Source organism: Helicoverpa armigera, chromosome 7, assembly GCF_030705265.1.
Source record: "Helicoverpa armigera isolate CAAS_96S chromosome 7, ASM3070526v1, whole genome shotgun sequence".
Classification (NCBI taxonomy): domain Eukaryota; kingdom Metazoa; phylum Arthropoda; class Insecta; order Lepidoptera; family Noctuidae; genus Helicoverpa; species Helicoverpa armigera.
The window spans coordinates 11,727,598-11,748,499 of record NC_087126.1 but is presented as its reverse complement, the minus strand read 5'-3'; the positions used below and the strand labels follow the sequence as shown (position 1 = coordinate 11,748,499).

The window sequence follows — 20,902 nt, the reverse complement described above, 5'->3', positions numbered from 1 at the left end:
AATTATCGTATGATGATTCATCATACTGCGATTGATCCGCACCTTGTCATGGATTAGAGAAAAGCTCACCATTAACTTATTATCCTTATCAAACACCTTAATTTTTCTCGAAATCCTCAGAAAATTATTTGAATTTAAAAATGAGGATTTCGTTCTAAAGGACACCTAAGAGAACAATGCAGATTATGATATCCGCTGTATAATGAATGTGGTATATCGTACGAAATGACGTTTCTATAGGTACAGTAGGTACAGGAACATAATTATCTTAATCCAGTCTGAAAAGAAGGGTCGAAGATTACTTTAGCAGCTTATTGTAGTAGTATGACGATTTCAGTTATTTTTATAAATGCACTCATATTTCAAATATGTAAATGAATAATTATCTGCCTAGTTTTTCCCAACCATGTTGGGTTCGGCTTCCAGTTTAAACGGTTGCACCTGACTACCAGAGTTTTACATAGAGCGACTGCCTATATAAAACCTCAACCTAATTACTTGGGCAACCTGATACCTTTGTTAAGACTGACAAATATATTAATTAATACAATAAATAAATTTTTATCGTATATAATACATTGGGTGAGTAAAGACCCTTCCAAACTGCTCCATGGTACCTTTTAATCAATTCTATAATGACTATATCCAAGGAAAATGCCTACCCATCTTCTGCACGTATTGGGCCAGCCTTTTGGAACAAAACCTCACGTTTTGAGATAGACATCGAGTCTATCGGCACTTGAAACGTGAAGAAACACACAGGTTACTATAAAGTTGACTATGATAACGCCGATAAGAGAAACACCTGGTGACACTGGGAGCTAGGTGTGACTCTTATCAGTAAAATTGCAATAGCTGTCAGAAATTACTGTTGTTGTTGTTCGATATTTTTTTCATGGCCATGTTTAGTCATTGTGTTAGTGGTATACAGGTTGTTTCAAGATTTACTTGCTGATTTACAAGGGATAGTAACAATACGGGATCCGCTGCTCAAATAATGGTGACAGTCCCGTGTATATGGCTATGGCACGTTTGGCAAACCTATTATTTATGGTCTTACGAAGTAATCGGGAATCGAGAATCAATCTTTTCAAGTTTTTTCAGGTAACAGTATAGATACTCTATATAGCTCATATACTTAAATCGATCGTTGCCGGATTATGCAAATTGTGCAAAAAACGCTACGACATAAATCATCCATTTCACGTCATATAGTTCACGTTATTTTTCCGTATCGTGACATGGCATACATACTTACTGTTTATACCTAGTTAATATGGATACATAGTACGTTGTTGGCTGTTGTTAACCAAATCTTTATAAGGAGTTTAGAGAACTGTACCAAAAACTAGATTTTTGTGAAATAAAACCTGTGTTAGAATTTTGTGAAGTTTGAATAAATAAAAAAAAAACGTGTATCACTTTGTACACCACTTGTTAAATTGGGAATCGATGTCGATAAAAAAAAAGACAAATTTCCTGGAAAAGAAAAAGTTTTTATTAATTCTTTTTTAATGATTCTTATTTATCGATTTTCTTTTCGATAACGTATTTTTTTTTCGTATTTCATATATTTTTTTTAAATTTGCAATAATTACATGAAAGAAAGACTTATAAAAATGTAACCTAAATGATTTACAAGAACTAATAAGAGATCTACAATTTAATAACTAATAATGATACTTTTGAAATAAATTCTTTAATTGTGTAACAAGATTATATCCTCTGCACGGTAGGAAAGGTGGTGGGTTAGATTTAAAAAGATCAATCTTATAATTACAGCAATAAAAATTTCAATATTAAGTAAAGTTAAGTGAAACGTGGCATCTTATAAATAGGATAAACCTTGTAGATCGGCGTAAATTGTAGCCTTTCTACAGGTCTAAACAATAGTGCAAAATGTTTGAATATATACATCTTAATATCACTAAATATAAAGGGAGAGGCGGCGATAAACTTTATAATAATTCCGACATAGACCATTGTACGGATTTAACCATTCAGGTTGAAATTAACACCCATAACTATATATACCGACGTTTTCATCAAACCGAGTGTTTTAACGATACAATTGTATTATGTAAAAGGACAAACAGTTCAATATGGTAACCAACTATCGCATTTTCCTTCCCCCAATAAAAAGTAAGTTTTTTTATGGATTCTATTCAATATTTTACAAGTAACTAGTCAGAGTTGTAACAAATATTATTCTGACGGAATATCATTAAATGTGTACGCAAGACCACGCTCAAATTATTTTATTACTCTACGTTTTAACGGAACACTCCAATTTTGATGAATTTTACTTCTCGAACATTTTTCACCGTTTTCTAAAAACATTAAGTGTTTGAAAAATATTTTAGCAAAAACACCTAAATATAACTTTTAAATCATTAATCGAAAATGTTCAAAATTTTTGGTATTAATACAAAATAGCCATTAAATTTTTTTTAGAAGAATCCTAACACTATAAATGAAATATATTATTCTCTTTCGGTGGTCGACGTCTCTAGCTATTTACAAGATATTATTTACATAACAGGAGGATGTCGCGGCCTAGTATTTTAATAAAAAAAGGTTTTAATATGAATGCATTTAACAAGTGCACGCAAACACGGAAACTAAGCGACATTAGAGGATGAAAAAAAGTCCGACTTTTTTTGTACATTACTTTAGGACTTTTGGAAACGTATGTTTCGCGGCAGTTTACTCCGGGTATACGCAACATATTAAAATATTAACTAAAAATTACTTTGCCGTGATTGTTTAATCTACTTTCTACTTAAGAACCTACTTTATCAGATTGTTATCACAAAGATTTAAGGGCATCTAAAGGTCGAAACGATTTATAAGATTGAGATTCCTTTAAAGGTTATTATTATTTGTGGAAAAAAGTTCTTAAACTACAAAACAACAAAAAAAATGAACTATACAAGTATTGGAAATAATATACCGTAAATATAAACGCTTATTATTCCAATTAAAGGAATCTCTAACTTATAAGAAAAACTTATGAGTAATTGGCGTCGAGTTCGTGTAAATTAAATATTTTATCATTCAGTCAAACCATTCGATCTTTGCACATGCGACAGTGGGACACACAATAGGAAGACTATAATTTGGCTTTATTAAGTATTCAAATGGAATATAATGTTTAACACTATTAATCAAACATTTTAATTTTGTTTTCATCTAACGAGCCTTTGATATGTATTATATGTATAACTTTAGTAACATTCTCATACGACATTTGACTTTAATTTTCTTGGCAAAATAGTAATTATATGAAACAACGAAAAGGGTAAGATTGTGCACGATTTTGGTCAGTTTGACCATGGAGTTATAGACGTGCAATGAAGTGTGGTCACCAACTGCCGTCATGCACACATTCACAAGTATTTATTCCACTCTCTCTTGTTAAACACTTCACCATTCGTTCTTCATTCACTCTAATCAACTTAATGTCTAATTCCCGGCCTTTGACTCCGATATCTAACCTCCCTTTGTGGACGATATGGAAATATTATTCAATAAACATTTTTAAACCTCTTTCTTTCAGTATTTTAATTTGTTTAACAATTATAATTTGAAGACTCTATACCATTTTTGTATTTTATATGTATGGTATGAGCCTAAGGGGTGGTTTGTGGTACAATTAAAAATTGGTATTAGGAACAAAATAAATATTTCAAAATAAAACTTTAAAGGCGGAGCAAATTACTCTCATTGTGAACAAAAAATAATATACACTCGCGTGCAAAAAAATGGAATCACCCCTTGCGCTATACAAATAAGTAGAACGATTGCCAATGATACAATATTTGCAGTTAAATGTTTATGGTCTCGTTTGAAAGCCTATAGCTTTAAATTAAGGGTAGAAACAAAAAAAAAATTTGAGCTGAAAATGGCGCTGGTAGAGGAATGGGAATACCGCAAGAAGCAGTTAAAAACTCAAGCGCAAGGGGGCGATTCCATTTTTTTGCTCGGGAGTGTAGTTTAGTAGCAGTAAGGGTCGTCCATAACAAGCACTCTCACTCTCCTCACATAACAACCGCTTTCAGAACATTGCTAACTTTACAATTGCAGACAGGGCATCTCTTGGCCTTGACCCACACTTTGACAGCGCACTTGTAACAGCAACAGATGTGCGCGATCCGGCCGTGCACGAACACGCCGGACTTCGGCTCCGAGATACAGATCACACACAAGTCCTTATCTTCCATCTTTTCTATCAGAGTTTTAGCTATAACCTTTTTAGTGATTTTAACGGGGGCCTCTTCGATGGTGATCGCGGGGTCGCTGACGGTTTTAACGAGCGGTCGGACGTTGATTTTCGTTTTAATATCGTCATCGAAGTCTAGGTCTGTGTCGGAGTCGGTTCGCGAGAGACGCTTGCGTTTGGTCCTACGGTCGGCGGAGTCGGCGCGGCGCTTGCGGAACCTACTGAGCGCGGAGGAGGGGAGAGTAGAGGACGTGCCCTCACCGCACTGGACTGCATCCTGGCTGGCGGGGACATTCACGTCCTGGCTGGTCAGCAAGTCCTGGCTGGCGAGCAGGTCCTGGCTGGCGGGCAGGTCCTGGCTGGCGAGCAGGTCCTGGCTGGCGAGCAGGTCCTGGCTAGCGAGCAAGTCCTGGCTGGCGAGCAAGTCCTGGCTGGCGGGCACGTCCACCTCCTGGCTGGTGAGCACGTCCTGGCTCATGGGCGAGTCCACACCGGAGTCCTGCGACAGAGTGCGCGGGATGTCGTCCTTCGGTCTCGCTCGACGCTTGCGGCGCGGTCGCGGCGGGAAGAAGTTTTTTCGTACCTGTAATAAGAAGATAGGGAAGTTAGATTGGAGTATATATTAATTCGAGCCCAAGAAGAAAATATTAAAACCGCAGGCATAGAAATGGTAGAACCAAGTGTCATGGAACCTTGAACGCTCTTAAAGAACGTTAGGTTTTACCCAAATTAGGTGAGCAAAGAAAATTTTCATCGCGCTTCGTTCGGTGTTGGATAGGAGTGCTTAGTAACCCTGAGTCAGCTTTTATTAATCAATAAGAAGATAACTGTCATTACTTTAACTATCGAATGTCCTGTCTAATCGAAACAGATAGATACAAAAACGCAAATCATAAAGAATACAAGCGCAGTTTGTTACAACAAGTTTTGACAAGTTATTGCCTGCCGCGAAAAGCTGCAGCTGCGTGCATTGTTTACATAGATTTACAAAATTATTGGATAATCCGGTATCAATGTTATGTAACTTAATTTCGTTAATGAGCTGAACAGATTTAGATGGAAAAGGTTAATTGTTTGAATAGAACAAGGGAAGGAATATCAAATGGTTTTCAAGGTATTTTTAGAATCTGCAGGTTATATATTATCCTATTCGAGGATGCCCGCAGGTGAAGTCCCGTGCATATTTTACGTTACCCTTAAGTAATAAAGTCTACCAGGGCTCAACTGCGCTAGATACCATTGCAACCCCAAGTGGTCCACACAAAGAACAGGCTTTAGTCAGTAAGAGGTTGACAGAGGTTTCGGCTCAAAGCTTAGTGTGCATCTTCACAGTGCTAGTAGCTTGCGCACATTGAGTCACTTGCGCATGTAAACTTGCTCCAGCTACTTGAACTTTGTAGATGCAACCTCAAGGTACCTTTAATATTAAAGTAAAAAAATCGGCGTACCTGGAAACACTTATGACAGTATCTGTACAAGGGGTTGTTGTTCTCCGCGCGACACTGCGCACAATGCCAGTAGTCGTACAGATCCATTTCGCTGTCGCTGTCGTGCGAGTCCGTGCGCTCCGAGTCCGCGAACTGAAGCTCGCCATCGTCGCCCACCGACACTTCTATTACCTTCGTCGCTATTATGTCGTTCTGGAAATAGTAGAAAATATTGTTAGTAGGGCACATAATAAAAAATCTGTAGGAGGAAGATAAAATCTTGATTAAATGGTAAACATTTGGTATAGCTGTAGAATATACGATACTGTCGTCGGGTAAGAACTTGTCAACTTTGCAACACACAGTATAGCCTAAGAGTCCGGCACACCCCGTCCACCGCCCCCAGGTGGAACGTGGTGAAACGAAAAGCAACGTGTTGATGCAAATTTGTTTATACACAAGTTTACCATTCATTTGGGAGTTAAATGTGAAATGGACAATATCGGGAGCTAATGCACTGAAACCCTACCCCACATTATCATCGCATATTGCAAGGCCTAATACCAGTTTTCTGCATAATTTATTTGTGGAAAATATTTGATAAATAAAGACACAAAGTGTGAAAAAAAAGCGTTTAATCAACCCTCGTGCTCTATATGGAGATTATCCATTTTCTTAAAGAGCAGCATTATCGTGTGTGGATATTAGTTAACTTACCTACTTCTACATAAGTAAGTTAGTGGGCCGAGAGGAAAGATTCTTGTCCGTACATTAGTACACTCGCATTTCACCAGGTATGTACCTACTTAGCTGGGTGCAAGTCGAGACATGACTGGAACTTGAAACTCAATGCATTTGGAAGCATTGAATTCAATACAATATTATGTGTAGTGTTTGTTCGCTAGAATTTTGAGATCAACGAAACGATCAATTTTGCCAATTTACTGCGTATGAAACCGGAATGACATCTGTTTGTTCTATGAGAAGGTCAAATTGAGACTTGTTCAAATGCATGTACTAGTGGCTAGATGAATTGTGTATGATCGAAACGACTTCATGAATTGTTTCATGTAAAGTATAGTGTATTTTTTTTGTTTTGAAAGCAACATTTTCAATGGAAGCAGCTGTTTTTGATTGTGCTACACTAGCAAAACTTCTATTTATTCTTATAAAACGGAAGGCGTTAACATGTTCAGCTATCAATCAGGCTAACAAAAAATAAAAATTCGGCCGGAAGTCAGTCGATAACAATTTTTGCAAGATTTCATTTCCCACAATCAATAACGATAAATGATTAAGCCCCAACAACAAAACAAGGGAAACATTATCGTTGATATCAAAGATTACTATGACACACCTGCTCACATTTTGGGAATACAAAACGTAACTGTAATGTATTTTATGTAAAGATATCATATCTTCATACTGCGGTGGTGGATTTACAGAGCGTTTCAATTAATCATCGCGTTAATGAGTTAATTTAAAGCAATTAGCGTTTATAATGACTCATAATTGCAGCAATTAGATACAGGTAGGTATTGGACTATTGGTATTTGGATTAATCAAATAATTAAAGGTTATCCAAGTCTGCATGTAGAAGAAACCGCAATGAACAGAAGGACAGCAATGGAAAATTATGTAAACTATAATAAATATAAAGTAACTTTACAACACATTAGGTATTCATACAAATGTAAGGTGTCACTCAAAAGTACCGATAAGTGTTTGTCACTCTTCCAAGAAAAAGCTATTGAAAGCATTTCTGTGAAACGTGACGAGCATAAACACATTACCCTCCCTTGCGGCGCGCAGTTAAAAAGACCACGTTCTGAATAATCGGCTGTTTCATTAACGGCGTATTTCAATATGGTTATTGATTTCTCCACAATCTGTGGATTTCATTACTAGAGACGGGACTTTGGCATTGCTTGTATGGGGCTAATGTCAACGTCATCTCAAGTAAGGAAATTAACGGATAGATAGCTTTTTGAAAGCCGTAGTAAGTGGAATATATGCTGTACTTACGTCGCTATTCGCGGAGGTATCGTCGTCCGCTAGGGGTCCGTCGTCTTCGGGCTCCGTCACCGGCTCGTACTCCACGTCGCTCGCGTCTGTCGCATCCGTCGCCGCCTCCGTGTCGCTCGTGTCGCGCGCAATATCTACAACACACATACTGTTCAACGTACGATCGACTACTGCCGTGGACCTGATGCTTCCTTTCGCTGTAAAGGCGCCAATGGCGGCCATGTTTTATTTTTTTGAGTAAAACCTTTTTTTGTATTGGTCCTGTGTTCTTTTTTTCTGTTTGAAATGTTTTGTTCTTTTAGTAATTTCCATTGAACTTTTTTTTTTTACTTTGAAACTGCTGCTGTCCTTCATGAATGTTTCGTTTAACGGTGTCAATTTTTTTTATTAAGCCTTTTACAATTTCTATTTTTTCTGTTTTGAATCAATCTCGTGTTCTTTTCCAGGTCTGCTATATTTTTTTGCATGTAAATAGTTTTTTTTTTTCATATCTATCTGACATCTGTATATTTCTCTCTTTTTTCAAAACTCTTTTCTGTTATCAATGTTTTAGAGTCCAATTTGTTTTGTGTTCATATTTTTAAAATTGCCAATTTCATATACATACATGCAACAGTATAATCTACACACGTAGGTACACACTGAAATACGTGCAGATATGGTTGTGATAAAAAGTCCAAAAATATTGCTGATAACTTGGTATAATTATGACAGAAGTTGAATAAAAAACCTACACCAAGCTGAGTATTTAAATGTTGCAAGACCAAGCATTTCAGACTGATTTCAATCATCAGTTTAGAAACAAGTTATGATGGAAAAATAATTAAACTTATTTTGCAATTAAGGCCTATACACACCAGAGATTTAAACGTTGACGCGAGTTTATAAGCGAAAACAAATTGCTCTGTAAAAACGCGTGCGTTTAATTAAAAAGAGAGGTGTGCACACGCCTTTAAATAAATTTCTTTCCATAAAAGTCTGCTGAGTGACTGTACAGGAAAGTTCTCACAGTATTACATACATTTAGGCATGATAAGCGCGACTAAAGCATACTCTAATCAAATGACATCTGGCAACCACCGATGATATCAGTAGTATGATTCACAATACCGCATAACATTATTGGACTTTTTACCGCAACCAATATTATTTATATAAATTAAAAACTAAAATAATAACAACATACAGACAAACAAACACACACACATTTCAAATTAGGGTTGTCACAAGATGCAAGGATGAACGTGCAATAATGAAATGAAATTAATAGCCTTTGCTTACCCCACCTTTATTTTATGAAGTTGGGTAAACTGGGCAAAATTGAATACGCATGATGATTTTTTATATAAACTTCATCATCAATATTTGTGACGTCAAGATAGCGGCCTTATCGAATTGGAAAAGCCAGCATACATTTTTGTGAACTTGTAAAAATGATCAACGTAATATTGCGTGTAGCGTGCAGTAGGTACGTTTTTTACGTCAGGTAGGTAAACAGCAATGTTTGTTCAAGTGTCTGGTGTTGTTTTCAAGTAGAACCACTTGACTGAGTCTCATCATAGATGGCGTTAATTACTTCTATTTACGGAACAATTTTATTTAAAGTGGCCAATATCCTTAACGTTTTCCTCCACCTTTATAAGCAATTACATCGTCCTGCTACGCATTTGAGAATGATCAAATCATTTTGTTTTTATGAGCGAATGGATAACCTGAATTTGAAATATGTGGTGTTGCACTAAAATACTAAACAATGAATAAATATTGTCTTTTGTGAGATTCATGAGTGACGATATGACTACTTGTGGTGACATCAGTTTTGTGTAAAAATAAATGTTACACAGCAATGCTTACACTAAAGTGGTATTGACATTAGTATACCACACATTATTTGCCTAGGCTGTACAGTCATGCAAAAAAGTCAACTTAACTTTTTCTACATCTGTGAGGATTAATGTAATAGACCTAGCTATTAATGTGTGTGTACCAATGGTCTTCGACGGTAGACAATGTACTAAGTGTAGTGTGGTCAGAAATTTGGTAATTTTCAGATGAGTTCCGATGCGAAATTATCATGTCTTCGTGTGCACTGGATCCTGTCACTAGCCTGACCCTGGCCCTGGCTGCGGGTCCACCGTGTTGCAGTTCAGATACATCTGACAATCATTATTGAAATGTTAATATTTTCATATTAATACCCATGCTAATAAAAATAAATCGATATATGTAACAGCTAGACTTTGTGAAAACACTAGGGAATATAAAATCGAAGATGTTCTTGGAATTCCATCGTTACCTAATGAATTTCGCCATTTAAACCTAATGGACCGCATAATAAATAAATACGACTTTAAACCTTCAATAATGGAATGGCAAAAACCATAAAAGAAGACGAACCAACGGCCAAAATTTGAATTAGAAACTAGATTTACTAGATAGGCCTCCAACTGTACCTTGTAGGATTACTAATTAACATACGATTCCCACGGCTGTGACGTTGTCAATCGGGTGTCGAACTCGTTCTATGGTATCAGCTTACATAACAATCGTGTGAGATATTTTTTTTAATATCGACACTTAGTCAAAATTCTTGATACCAAATCGCAATGTCGTCAATCAATCTTTATGATAAGCTGCCCATTCAATAACGTAATAACAAGAACTTAAGCGTTCAAACCTGTTAATGGGCTCAACAATAAATGAATACAGAGAAATATTCCTTTTATAATATTTACTTCGAAGAGTCTGTAACGGTTTTTTTTTTTCAAACTCTTCCCACTATTCCTGCCCACTCAATGATATCACGATTGCCTGAATTCTCGTAATCCCAACTGGTTTGCATGGCCACTGCCACGCTGGGCATATAAAGATGTCACCTAAGATTACCATGCACAGGGTCTGACGTCACGCAGCCCACATAATGACTCATGTTTGCCATAAGTCTTGTTCAAACTTGCATAGAACGAGGACTTTGACATGCAGTTTTTGGAGTAGCCTTATTTGCAATGTCCATGTTGAAAAAAGAAGCTAACAAGTTTTTTTGGCACGTGCGACACTGACATTTAATTTAAGAATTATTATATTTAAGAGCACTATTTATGTCGATATCATTTTTTATAATAAGATATTCCTACTCATTCTAGTTTTAACGAGACAAAACTGCCTAAAGTTAGCCCAGTTTTATATTTGTCGGATAGATACTGATATTTGAAACAACTATCTATTAATCTCACAAAATAAAATAGTTCAGAAAAAAGAAAGGGGAGAGTGGGCTAAAATTTTTTTGAATTACAATAAAAAAAGGCAGTTAATAAACTGGATCCTTAATGGATTGTAAGTCAAGATGCGAATTTGAAGAGTCCGCAAAAAAGTATTGAGAGACCTTACAAACTACTGTTCTGGGGTCAACGACTGAAGTCATGTCTTGACTGGAATGCACTTCCGCGTCTATTTTTGATCGCGGACAATTACGGCGTCTAAAAACTGGCGTTTGAACTCAAAATTAGTAATGGCAGACGCAGGTTCCGACTTGTCTGTATGTGCGCGCGCATGACTAACTGCTCATACATTTTGTAAGGGATTTCATGATTGTTTTACACGGAAATAAACATTGGGGGAATTCCCCCGATATACTTTTTTAAGTAGGCACTTAAATATTAACTACTGTCATCATCATCTCCCGAACCTTTTCAACCCGCAACTATTTTGGGGTCGGCTTCCCTTCCTGTCTAACCGGATGTAGCGGTGTACCGGTGTACCAGTATTTTACCATATAGGTACACTACTTTATATAAACTTCTGTTCAAAATAATGAATTGTTAATTACTATATTTACATTGATCTTTTTTTGCCGCTTTTGTTTTAAACTGAGTTTCCAATTAAAAATTAATTTCAATGTAGTTTTATCTATAATTAAAAGCCTAGGTACTCAAATGGAGTAGGTACTTATAGCTTCAAGAATTCTAACAACTGGGTACATACGTCGATAAGAATTGCATTTTCATACATGAATAGTACTATAACTTAACAATGCTTTATGATAGTACTTCAAAGTAAAATATACTATTCATTGTTCTGTAGACGTCATACCCGATAACTTGTTTGTGACCTTCCAGACTTGGAAAAATAATATATGACTTAAAGTATGTAGGATCTATTTGTATCCTCTGATCTGACTCCATTGTTGTTTTATGTAATTACAAACCTTCATTACATAATGCAAACAAGATACACATAATTGCTTTCTTTGTCTTAAACGAATAATATTTTTATCTAATCTCACTAAATATATATTTCATTAGATAAGTGATGACATTCGCTCGATCAATATTAAGCTAAGCTAGGGAATTTTGGTGCTGCTGTACCTACTGAAATAAAAATTAGTCATATAATTTATCATTGATAAGGGATGTCTATGTTTCAAATTATATAAATATATTCGTGTATAATATGTTAGTAGTTATATTGTTATGAAGAAATGAATTTGTAAATGAAATGATAGGTATATGAAACATGATGAAGATAATTTTATTTGTGACAGCCCTAAATTGAAGTAAGCCAAATCTTAAAGTACACATTTGTTGCGTTACGGAAGCTTTTCGCCTATCTCAAAGTACAATTTATAAGACACAAATTTCCCCCAATTTCACTCGCATCCTGAAGAAATTTTATTTTGCTCCATGTATTGAAATCCTAATTTAGTTACCTATTTTTGTCCGATCCACATGCCTTTTAGTAAATAGTGAGTAATTGTGATAAAACTGTTCGTATCGTCAAACATGTCCTCATTTATGTATTCCATTTTCAAAATAAAGACAACATGTTCCAACAAGTTTCTTTCAAGCCAAATCACTGATGCGCAGGCGCATTGAAACTTAAAAATACGTTCCTTGGCGTAAAACCAACTAAGTTTGTTAGTCGCGTGCATAAAATATGACTCATTATGAAGCCAAAAAAATATGAATAATTTACAATTAAATGATCGTCTTCTGCACTGAAAACCGATAAAAATGTTCCGTGCTAGATAAGTTACAGTATTTTCGTACTTTGCATTAATTCACTAGTCTCAATATTTTTTGTAATTGCATCAATTGCATTTCAATAGGTATGTCAAAACCTATTTTAACGCATTTTCTTCATGATCATAATATGTGTACACTGTACAGTTTATAAATTCGAAATTAAGTTTTAAAAAGAATTACTATTTCCGACCGAAATACTGTGACTAATCTGATTATAAAATGATGGACTCCGTCCGTATAGTCATTGTATAAGGAAATCTATTGGCCATTGTACCAAGCCTAGGTTACGCTACGTCGTATTGTTTGCTCACCACATGCAGAGTGCATTGACTTAGAACCTCATAGGAGTATAGATGGCCCTTAAACAACTTACTACATAGGAGGGAGTTCTCAATTTGAATGATTGCATTTTTTAAATATTTTCAATTTCATATTTCAATTGTCTACTAGTGGCCATGTCAAACATTTGGATAATTTGTGCCTGGTACCTACTGCCTAGTCACAATTTTTTTTTGCTTATAAATAATCTTTTTTTATATTTAGTCTATGTTTATGTAAACAACTACAATCTGTTACAGAAACGAGTTGTTTCTTGTTAACAGGAATCCCACGATGAGGATGCCAGTGAAACTGTGGGTCTTTCCGGTGAATTTCAACAACATGAAACCCAAAAATATGTTGTGTATAATGATTGCTGATCTACATAATATATATTTTATCAGTTTAGGCTTTTTAACTAACTGGTCATGATGGTTATAATTATGTATTTTAAGATTTGGCTTGTAGAAAACAGACCTTATATTATTTAGTACATATAATTATTTAGATTTTGTAATTAATATGAAAATAAAATGTAATATGATGTGTAATAGCTTATATAAAAATGTGAAGAATATGTAAAAAACAATTTTAATATGGATATAAATGTTAGTGGATTTTCAATCAGAATATTTATATATATGTATTTTTTAATTAATTTACAATAAAACTAGCCATGCATAAATCTATAATATACAGACATATATGAGAATACATAAAAACATGCAAAAACACAGACAGTCACACTGAGACACAAAAACTTAGAGAACCAAAAAAAATAACTAGGGTCAGATAAAAAGCTTTTGTTACCATTATTTTTAATACACTTAAGGATATTATAATTATGAATCTGACCCCAATCAACCGTTTCCAAGTGTATGCATATATAATTTAAAAACTTACCAGTTTCCTTCCCTTGAATGCTGAATACCGTTTCTGTAGAACAACGTCTGCTCCATGAATGATCTGCAATTACATTTAAATATTGTAATATGCGATACTCTAATGATTTTCTTATCTAAACAAAATTCATAGATTATCTCGGTAATGAAATGTTTGTATGTAATATTCTGATAGCATACATAATTTTTAAGTACATAAATAGTATAAAAATCTCTTAAGTTGCCCATTATTAGATAAGTTTTGGATAAATACTACTTAATTATGTAAAGAAGGATTGAAAATGTTGGTATGACAAAAGAATAAAAAAAATTACCAAAATTCATTGATATGAAATTTGAATTTCCCGCTCAAAATAAACAAATACTTTTATCGCAATTCGGGTCGGATAAAGATCACTAACGTTCATAGTAGGATATATAGGATAGTTCACACTTCATCATAGTAGGTATTATAAAATAGGTAATAAGTTTATTATCAAACCAAATCACCTTGGCTTGGCTTATTTTTTTGTGCTACGGAAATACAAGTTACAAGTTTAACCTCATTTGGAATGTTAATGATTGACATATCGTAACATCGTACGCACAATGCTAATGAATGAACGTTGATGCAGGCCACAAATGACCTCCAAAACGTTGGAATAGTCCACAATCCTCATCATTGACACATGAAATACACTACCTAAACTTTGTAATCATGATAATCTATGTTACACACTGTCCACTGACCACACACCACGACACAGGGTTTTCTGTAAATTATCACAATCAACACTCACCTGAAGAGAAGGTTGTTGTTGCGTTCATATTTTCATAATAGCTGTCTGGGGTTTACGACTTCGTTTAACTTCGTTACGACTTACGAGCTTGCTTGCCAAGTTTGCTACTATTATTATTACCACACGACACTTTTGAAAGTAATGTTGCCAGTTATCGCGTATTTGATACTTGCCACTTTGCCAGACTAAAATTTTGGATTAACACAGAAAAAAATATAAAACTTGCGCATGCTCGCATTTAGAATGTAAAATAATATTCTAAATCAGAAATCATAACCAAGACTCATAAATTAAAGTCGATTTCGAATAGCAACTAGTGCCAGATTGCTTCTCATGCCCTGACATAGTAAATTAAAAGTAAAAAACGCTGGTATTCAAAAATTTTACAAGATTTTGAAAACTACTTAATTGTTTCACCCCATCCTGGAAAACTTATTTTCATAATTGGCCAAAAATACAAATAGCATATGTCTACCTGGGACGAGTATTCTCAATCTGTACAAGGTAATAACGCAGCCGTACGATTTTTTTGTTTCGAGTTTGGCATATTATTGTTCTTGTATAGTTCGCTACAGAAATAAATGGTTTCTGGCTCCAAACTATACTGCATCACTTACAACTGACTTTAAAGTTAGGATTTATCTATTTTATTGAAATAATTGATAAGTAAAATTATATATGTACTATTTCAATGTAAGATTCAGCGTATGAAAAATGTTCTGAGTTCATCATCAGTTATATACCACTGCGTACTGCTGGCATTGATCCATACAAAGGGATTATGTGTGACTATAAGTTATGTCACAGGCCTATGTAATTTTGAAAACCTGAAATCAATATGTATACCTATTTATTGTTAAAATTAAAAATTATGCTAGCTTGCAAATTAATAATTATTGTGTCTCAAAATGTGGTGTTTCAAATTTGCAATATTATGCGACAAAATATGATGGCCATCGTGCTGAACGGAATTCGTTGGAAAGAGATGACGATTTCATTTCGTAGCATCATAATGGTTTTCGCTATTGGTAACACTCTCCTAGATTCGGTTTCCTTTTCCATGTGGCATGGTGTCGGCGTAAGGTGAGTTTGTCAATTTTGTGAAATAAATTACAATTTACTGCGCAATAATATAATAAATCGTTATGAAACAGTAAGTTTAGTTGCTGTTATCACAAATAATCAAAATATAATTGTTTTCTTCGAAACGTAAGTTGTTGAATTGTGGAATACAAACACGTGTGGTTAGTGGTGTTGGTCTCGTGTTATAAATTGAAGTTTTGGAAGACTGAGATAATTCACAGCATCAGCAACTATATTAAACGACAATCTGGATAATTGTGATTGTATATGTGAATCTATTTTCCACAAACAATCGAAACATAGTGATAACAAGTATCGAAGAGGTTAGTTTTGCTACGAAGCTTTTTGATATTGATAATTTTGTTGTAGTTGCCGAATAAGCAACCACAATGCCGCAGAACGAATATATTGAGCGTCATCAAAAGCTTTACGGTAGAAGGCTCGATTATGAGGAGCGGAAACGCAAGCGCGAGGCGCGTGAGCCTCACAAGCGTGCGGAGAAGGCTCGCAAACTGCGCGGCATCAAGGCTAAGATCTACAACAAGGAGCGCCGCAATGAAAAGATTCAGATGAAAAAGAAGATTAAAGCACATGAGGAGAAGAATGTTAAACAGAACACAGAGAAGGTGGCAGAGGGTGCACTGCCCGTGTACCTGCTTGACAGAGATGTGCAGTCCCGAGCCAAGGTACTGTCTAACATGATCAAACAGAAACGTAAGGAGAAGGCTGGCAAATGGGACGTACCTATACCCAAAGTGAGAGCTCAGGCTGACGCAGAGGTATTCAAAGTACTGAAGTCTGGAAAGACTAAACGGAAAGCATGGAAGCGTATGGTCACCAAGGTTACCTTTGTAGGAGAGAATTTCACACGTAAACCACCAAAGTTTGAAAGGTTCATCAGGCCGATGGCCCTACGTTTCAAGAAAGCCCATGTCACACACCCAGAGTTGAAGGCAACTTTCTGTTTGCCCATCATTGGAGTAAAGAAGAACCCCAGTTCCCAGATGTACACAAGTCTGGGAGTCATTACGAAGGGTACCGTCATTGAGATTAACATTTCAGAACTTGGTCTGGTGACGCAGGCTGGTAAGGTTGTGTGGGGTAAATACGCACAAGTCACCAACAACCCAGAGAATGATGGCTGTATAAATGCTGTACTTTTAGTTTAAACTTATTTTATGAAATTTTCATTTTCCAGCTGACTACTACCATCAGCATTTGTACTGATTGGTACTTTTTCAGTCTTATTGTGTTTTAAATATTCTGGAATAATTTGTATCTTGACTATGCTGTTACATCTAGCCTGCCAATAAATACTGTGAAGTTTGAGTGTATGTTTTATTCACTTACCCATTCCGTTGATTGTATTTCTAGCACCAGGAATCAACATGTTTCAACTAGGTACTGAACTATTACAATTTTATTATTTGTTAATGTTGTGAAATAATTGACTCAGGTCCTAATACACACGACAGATCTGATATACCTAGTATCACGTGTTTGTTATTCTCACAATCAATAACTGGCTAACGTCAGAGGTACAGAATGCAAAGGATACGCATTGTTCGTACTTACTAAGATGACGTCCTCGGAACTTGTTTCCTACTTGTGTTGCGGACCTTGAACCTACCGCGCCAGATTGCGGTCAAGTTCGAGCGGGAAAATTCTTATAACATTAGCCTTTGTTTTGGGGAAATTTTTCTTATTTGACTGTAAAACTCCTCTTTGAATAGTAAGATAGCTTATTTATTGCGATAGTTGGATTCATTTTTATATTTTCTGTTGTTCAGGTGAGCCAAGATGCAGATTTTCGTCAAAACCCTAACGGGTAAGACCATCACTCTTGAGGTCGAGCCCTCCGATACTATCGAAAATGTGAAAGCCAAGATCCAGGATAAGGAGGGAATCCCCCCTGACCAGCAGAGGTAAGATATCCCATAGCTAAAGAGAAAAATACTAAAAATAGCGCACTCTATTAGTTACAAGATTTCAGAGACTCCTATTTTCGTATTCTTGCCACAAAATGAATATCTTATTTTCTGTATTTTTTGTTATTTATTCTCTTGTTCAATTATTTCTCATGTTTGGGTTACACTCAATGATTGAAGTAATCGATTTCGGGTCAAAGTACTAAGACAGGGCAAATCTTCACCTTTGCGTAGGTACCTACTTTAGCGTGATATGAAATGCAAACCTCACACTGGTTGATATCATCGGAATGCGGTTTTATTCACACGCACTCAGCTTACGACGCTACTGAATTGATACGTGAGGGTCGACATTCCATACTAAAAGGATACCTACATATTGTATTTCTTTGTATCACCCTACTCACGCCGGGACCGATTGATTCAGATGAGATTTAATGCTAAATTATGGGTGTTAAACTGAACAAAGACTTCAAAATTGTAGTTTAACTATAGTTCAATTTATTTATAATTAAACTGCAAGATTTTTTTAAGTTCATATCAGTATTAAAGTCTCATCAAACTTGTCTGTGTTCCTCAGATTGATCTTCGCGGGTAAACAGCTGGAAGATGGCCGCACACTGTCAGACTACAACATCCAGAAGGAGTCCACACTCCACCTGGTGCTGCGCCTGCGTGGTGGCGCCAAGAAGCGCAAGAAGAAGAATTACTCCACCCCCAAGAAGATCAAGCACAAGAAGAAGAAGGTCAAGCTAGCAGTACTCAGGTTCTACAAGGTGAGCATTTTATCATTACTGACTATGAAATCAATACAATTATTTCGTTTGCTTGTCTAAAGATCCAATCTTTTCTGGTTTTTGTTATTACTCATTAGACTTTCAGATCAGAAATGTAAACTTTTACGGCCCTTTCACACGGCAGTCCAGTTTTTTGCAGGATACCGTTTTTTGCAGGATCCCGTTTGATCGCAAAAGATATTATATGCTAGTGTTCACACGAGCAAACCACATGCAGGATCCTGCAAAATGCTGTTTGCGATTTGTGAAATTCGGTTTTGTCACTTGAAACTGGATCGTTCGTCCAGTTTTGCGGAACCAGCATTTGACTGTATCCTGCAAAAACGGAAGCAGTATTCACACGTACTTCAGTTTTACTGGATACAGTAAAATGCCGGTCCCGCAAAACTGGACTGCCGTGTGAAAGGGCTGTTAATCAAATAATTTGAATAGCATTATCACATCTTGACATCATGTCATTTTAGTAGCAATATGTTGAAATTAGCATCTCACTTTCTTTTATTTATTATATTGCTAACTCACGCGTTCCTATATTATCGAACACGCAGCGACAAGTCTCGAACAAGGAAAACCCGGGACTACTTAGCAGTCGGCAATAAAAAGAGACTACATTTCAAAGAACTCTCCCGGGAATGAAATAAAAGCTTTGAAAGTGAATACGAGACAGGTCGCGACTTGCGAGGGCGCCTGTATGTTTGTTTTGTCATGCGGCGTGAGTCAAGGGTTAGGCAGACTTGTTCGTACGCGCCTCGTGAATCATGGGGTCTATAGCGTGTCACGGTTCACGTAATAGTCGTTTAAGTTTTAACAATGCATTGTTTTTGTTGCGCTCTGTGATGCAATCGGCCACGTTGTGCATGTCAAAACAAGGGCGAGTTGTTTTGCGCATATAAAGGAACCAAGGTTCGAATGTACCTTATTACTCTGCAGTTACAAAATTTTCCACTTCTGTGTCATTGATTTGGCACTTTATTATATCGTAGGGATTACTTGCTAAATCAATATAGCATACAAAACGAGAAGTCTACGAACATTGAAGATGTAATGGGAGTTGCATAACCCTTTATTCTCACAGATTTACGAAACCCTCTGCAGAATTTGCCAACTTCATCATTATCACCATACCTAAAACCGTAATTTTGTCTTGTCCAGGTTGACGAGAACGGCAAGATCCACCGTCTTCGCCGCGAGTGCACGGGCGAGCAGTGCGGCGCCGGCGTGTTCATGGCCGTCATGGAGGACCGCCACTACTGCGGCAAGTGCCACAGCACGATGGTCTTCAAGGACGACGATAGACCCTAAGCTAGATTAAGACCAATCTACTCAGACTGCTGTGTATGATGGATTTGTAATAAATCTTGACACAGTGTCCGAGTTACTTGTTGGTTTTATTTGATTTGATCGCTTTTTCTTTCATTTTATGCTTGAGTAAGTATGTCCCGTAACCTTAGGCTTTGGCCTCATCCTTTTCGTTTTTACTTATCTTTACTTTTTGCACTGCTGCAGCTAGCTGGTGAGCTATCGCATCACTATGTCAGGTGAGTATTGTGATGTGAAGTGGTGATAAAGTAAAACATTTTTTCAACTGGTGTACTATAACCTATTTGTCTGGATTTATTTTTGAATACCCATGTGGTCAGAGGAATGTGTGGGAAGAGGAAACCAGGTAAGTATCAAATGAAAGTATTTTAAAATAAACATTTTACCGTAGTTTATGTATTTTATTTGTAAGTACCTTACATCGTTTGGTTTTACCAAGTATATTTAGCAACAAGTGAAGTCGTGGTGGCCTAGTGGGTAAGGGTCAATTCACACTGAAAGAGCAGCGGCCGGCAGCGGCCGTAAGAGCACGGAAAATGTAAGAGCGCGGCGCGATGCGGCGCCGCGCGGCGCCGCGCGGCCCGCCGCGCTCACGCTCAATCCCTTGCAATTACGGCCGCTGCCGTCAACACTAGAGATGGGTAACTCAGGAGTGATAGATAAAAAAGATATGTATCTTTCCGTTCTGATCACTCACTCTTTGTATCAGTTCAAATCCGAATGTATCAGTGTATCTTTAACAACTCATTCAATCGTCGTCCGTTTGTATCTGTGTTGCACTCGCACACACAGCGTTGAGCGGCTCGCGTCACGGTTTCACATCGGAAAGTCCAGACATCTCTTTCGCACTTCCCTACTTAGAATGTTCTGTCTCACTTTCTCGATACCGAGTATAAGTGTTTGACCATTATTTTTATTTATTTATTCGATTTACTCGGCTTTGACAGCCAATTTCATAAATCGTAAACTTAAACTTAAAAATAAAAAAATATAAACTTAAAAATATTATAAACTGGTATACGAATCTATCTAACCTAAACGAATCTATCACTCTTAGTTCGTACTGATTTAGTGATACAT

General features: G+C 36.3%; 3 protein-coding genes across 6 annotated transcripts; 2 read left to right on the top strand and 1 right to left on the bottom strand.

Annotated features, from left to right (window-relative positions):
• Positions 1-1,475: 1,475 nt before the first annotated feature.
• LOC110372415 (E3 ubiquitin-protein ligase Mdm2) lies at positions 1,476-17,192 on the bottom strand. Of its 3 annotated transcripts, none has more exons than XM_064035502.1 (5): positions 17,128-17,192; positions 13,917-13,979; positions 7,675-7,808; positions 5,671-5,862; positions 1,476-4,805 (listed from the first exon to the last, which is right to left on the bottom strand). In XM_064035502.1, the coding sequence occupies exons 1-5, from the start codon at positions 17,165-17,167 to the stop codon at positions 4,041-4,043; spliced, it is 1,194 nt and encodes a 397-aa protein (XP_063891572.1). In that variant the 5' UTR covers positions 17,168-17,192; the 3' UTR covers positions 1,476-4,040. The 3 variants fall into 3 exon arrangements, with proteins under 3 accessions (XP_063891572.1, XP_021184788.3, XP_049703626.2); XM_021329113.3 differs by lacking the exon at positions 17,128-17,192 and adding an exon at positions 14,695-14,856; XM_049847669.2 differs by lacking the exon at positions 17,128-17,192 and adding an exon at positions 14,405-14,498.
• Positions 15,680-17,106, top strand: LOC110372426 (ribosome biogenesis protein NSA2 homolog). The gene is made up of 2 exons (XM_021329125.3): positions 15,680-15,777; positions 16,147-17,106. The coding sequence occupies exon 2, from the start codon at positions 16,167-16,169 to the stop codon at positions 16,944-16,946; it is 780 nt and encodes a 259-aa protein (XP_021184800.1). The 5' UTR covers positions 15,680-15,777; positions 16,147-16,166; the 3' UTR covers positions 16,947-17,106.
• Positions 15,680-19,880, top strand: LOC135117092 (ubiquitin-ribosomal protein eS31 fusion protein). 2 transcript variants are annotated; one of them, XM_064035503.1, is made up of 4 exons: positions 15,680-15,777; positions 17,568-17,702; positions 18,286-18,481; positions 19,655-19,880. In XM_064035503.1, the coding sequence occupies exons 2-4, from the start codon at positions 17,578-17,580 to the stop codon at positions 19,802-19,804; spliced, it is 471 nt and encodes a 156-aa protein (XP_063891573.1). In that variant the 5' UTR covers positions 15,680-15,777; positions 17,568-17,577; the 3' UTR covers positions 19,805-19,880. The 2 variants fall into 2 exon arrangements, with proteins under 2 accessions (XP_063891573.1, XP_063891574.1); XM_064035504.1 differs by having other exon boundaries at positions 15,770-15,847.
• Positions 19,881-20,902: the final 1,022 nt, after the last annotated feature.

Bases quoted from the DNA above. Each gene is read 5' to 3' on its own strand.
- LOC110372415 (XM_049847669.2), bottom strand. From the start codon at position 14,483: ATGTCAATCATTAACATTCCAAATGAGGTTAAACTTGTAACTTGTATT. The intron at 7,809-13,916 runs GTAAGTTTTTAA...TGTGTGTTGTAG, and splicing joins CATTCAAGGGAAGGAAACTG to ATATTGCGCGCGACACGAGC. The intron at 4,806-5,670 runs GTACGCCGATTT...TTCTTATTACAG, and splicing joins ACTGTCATAAGTGTTTCCAG to GTACGAAAAAACTTCTTCCC.
- LOC110372426 (XM_021329125.3), top strand. From the start codon at position 16,167: ATGCCGCAGAACGAATATATTGAGCGTCATCAAAAGCTTTACGGTAGA.
- LOC135117092 (XM_064035503.1), top strand. From the start codon at position 17,578: ATGCAGATTTTCGTCAAAACCCTAACGGGTAAGACCATCACTCTTGAG. The intron at 17,703-18,285 runs GTAAGATATCCC...TGTGTTCCTCAG, and splicing joins ATCCCCCCTGACCAGCAGAG to ATTGATCTTCGCGGGTAAAC. The intron at 18,482-19,654 runs GTGAGCATTTTA...TGTCTTGTCCAG, and splicing joins CAGTACTCAGGTTCTACAAG to GTTGACGAGAACGGCAAGAT.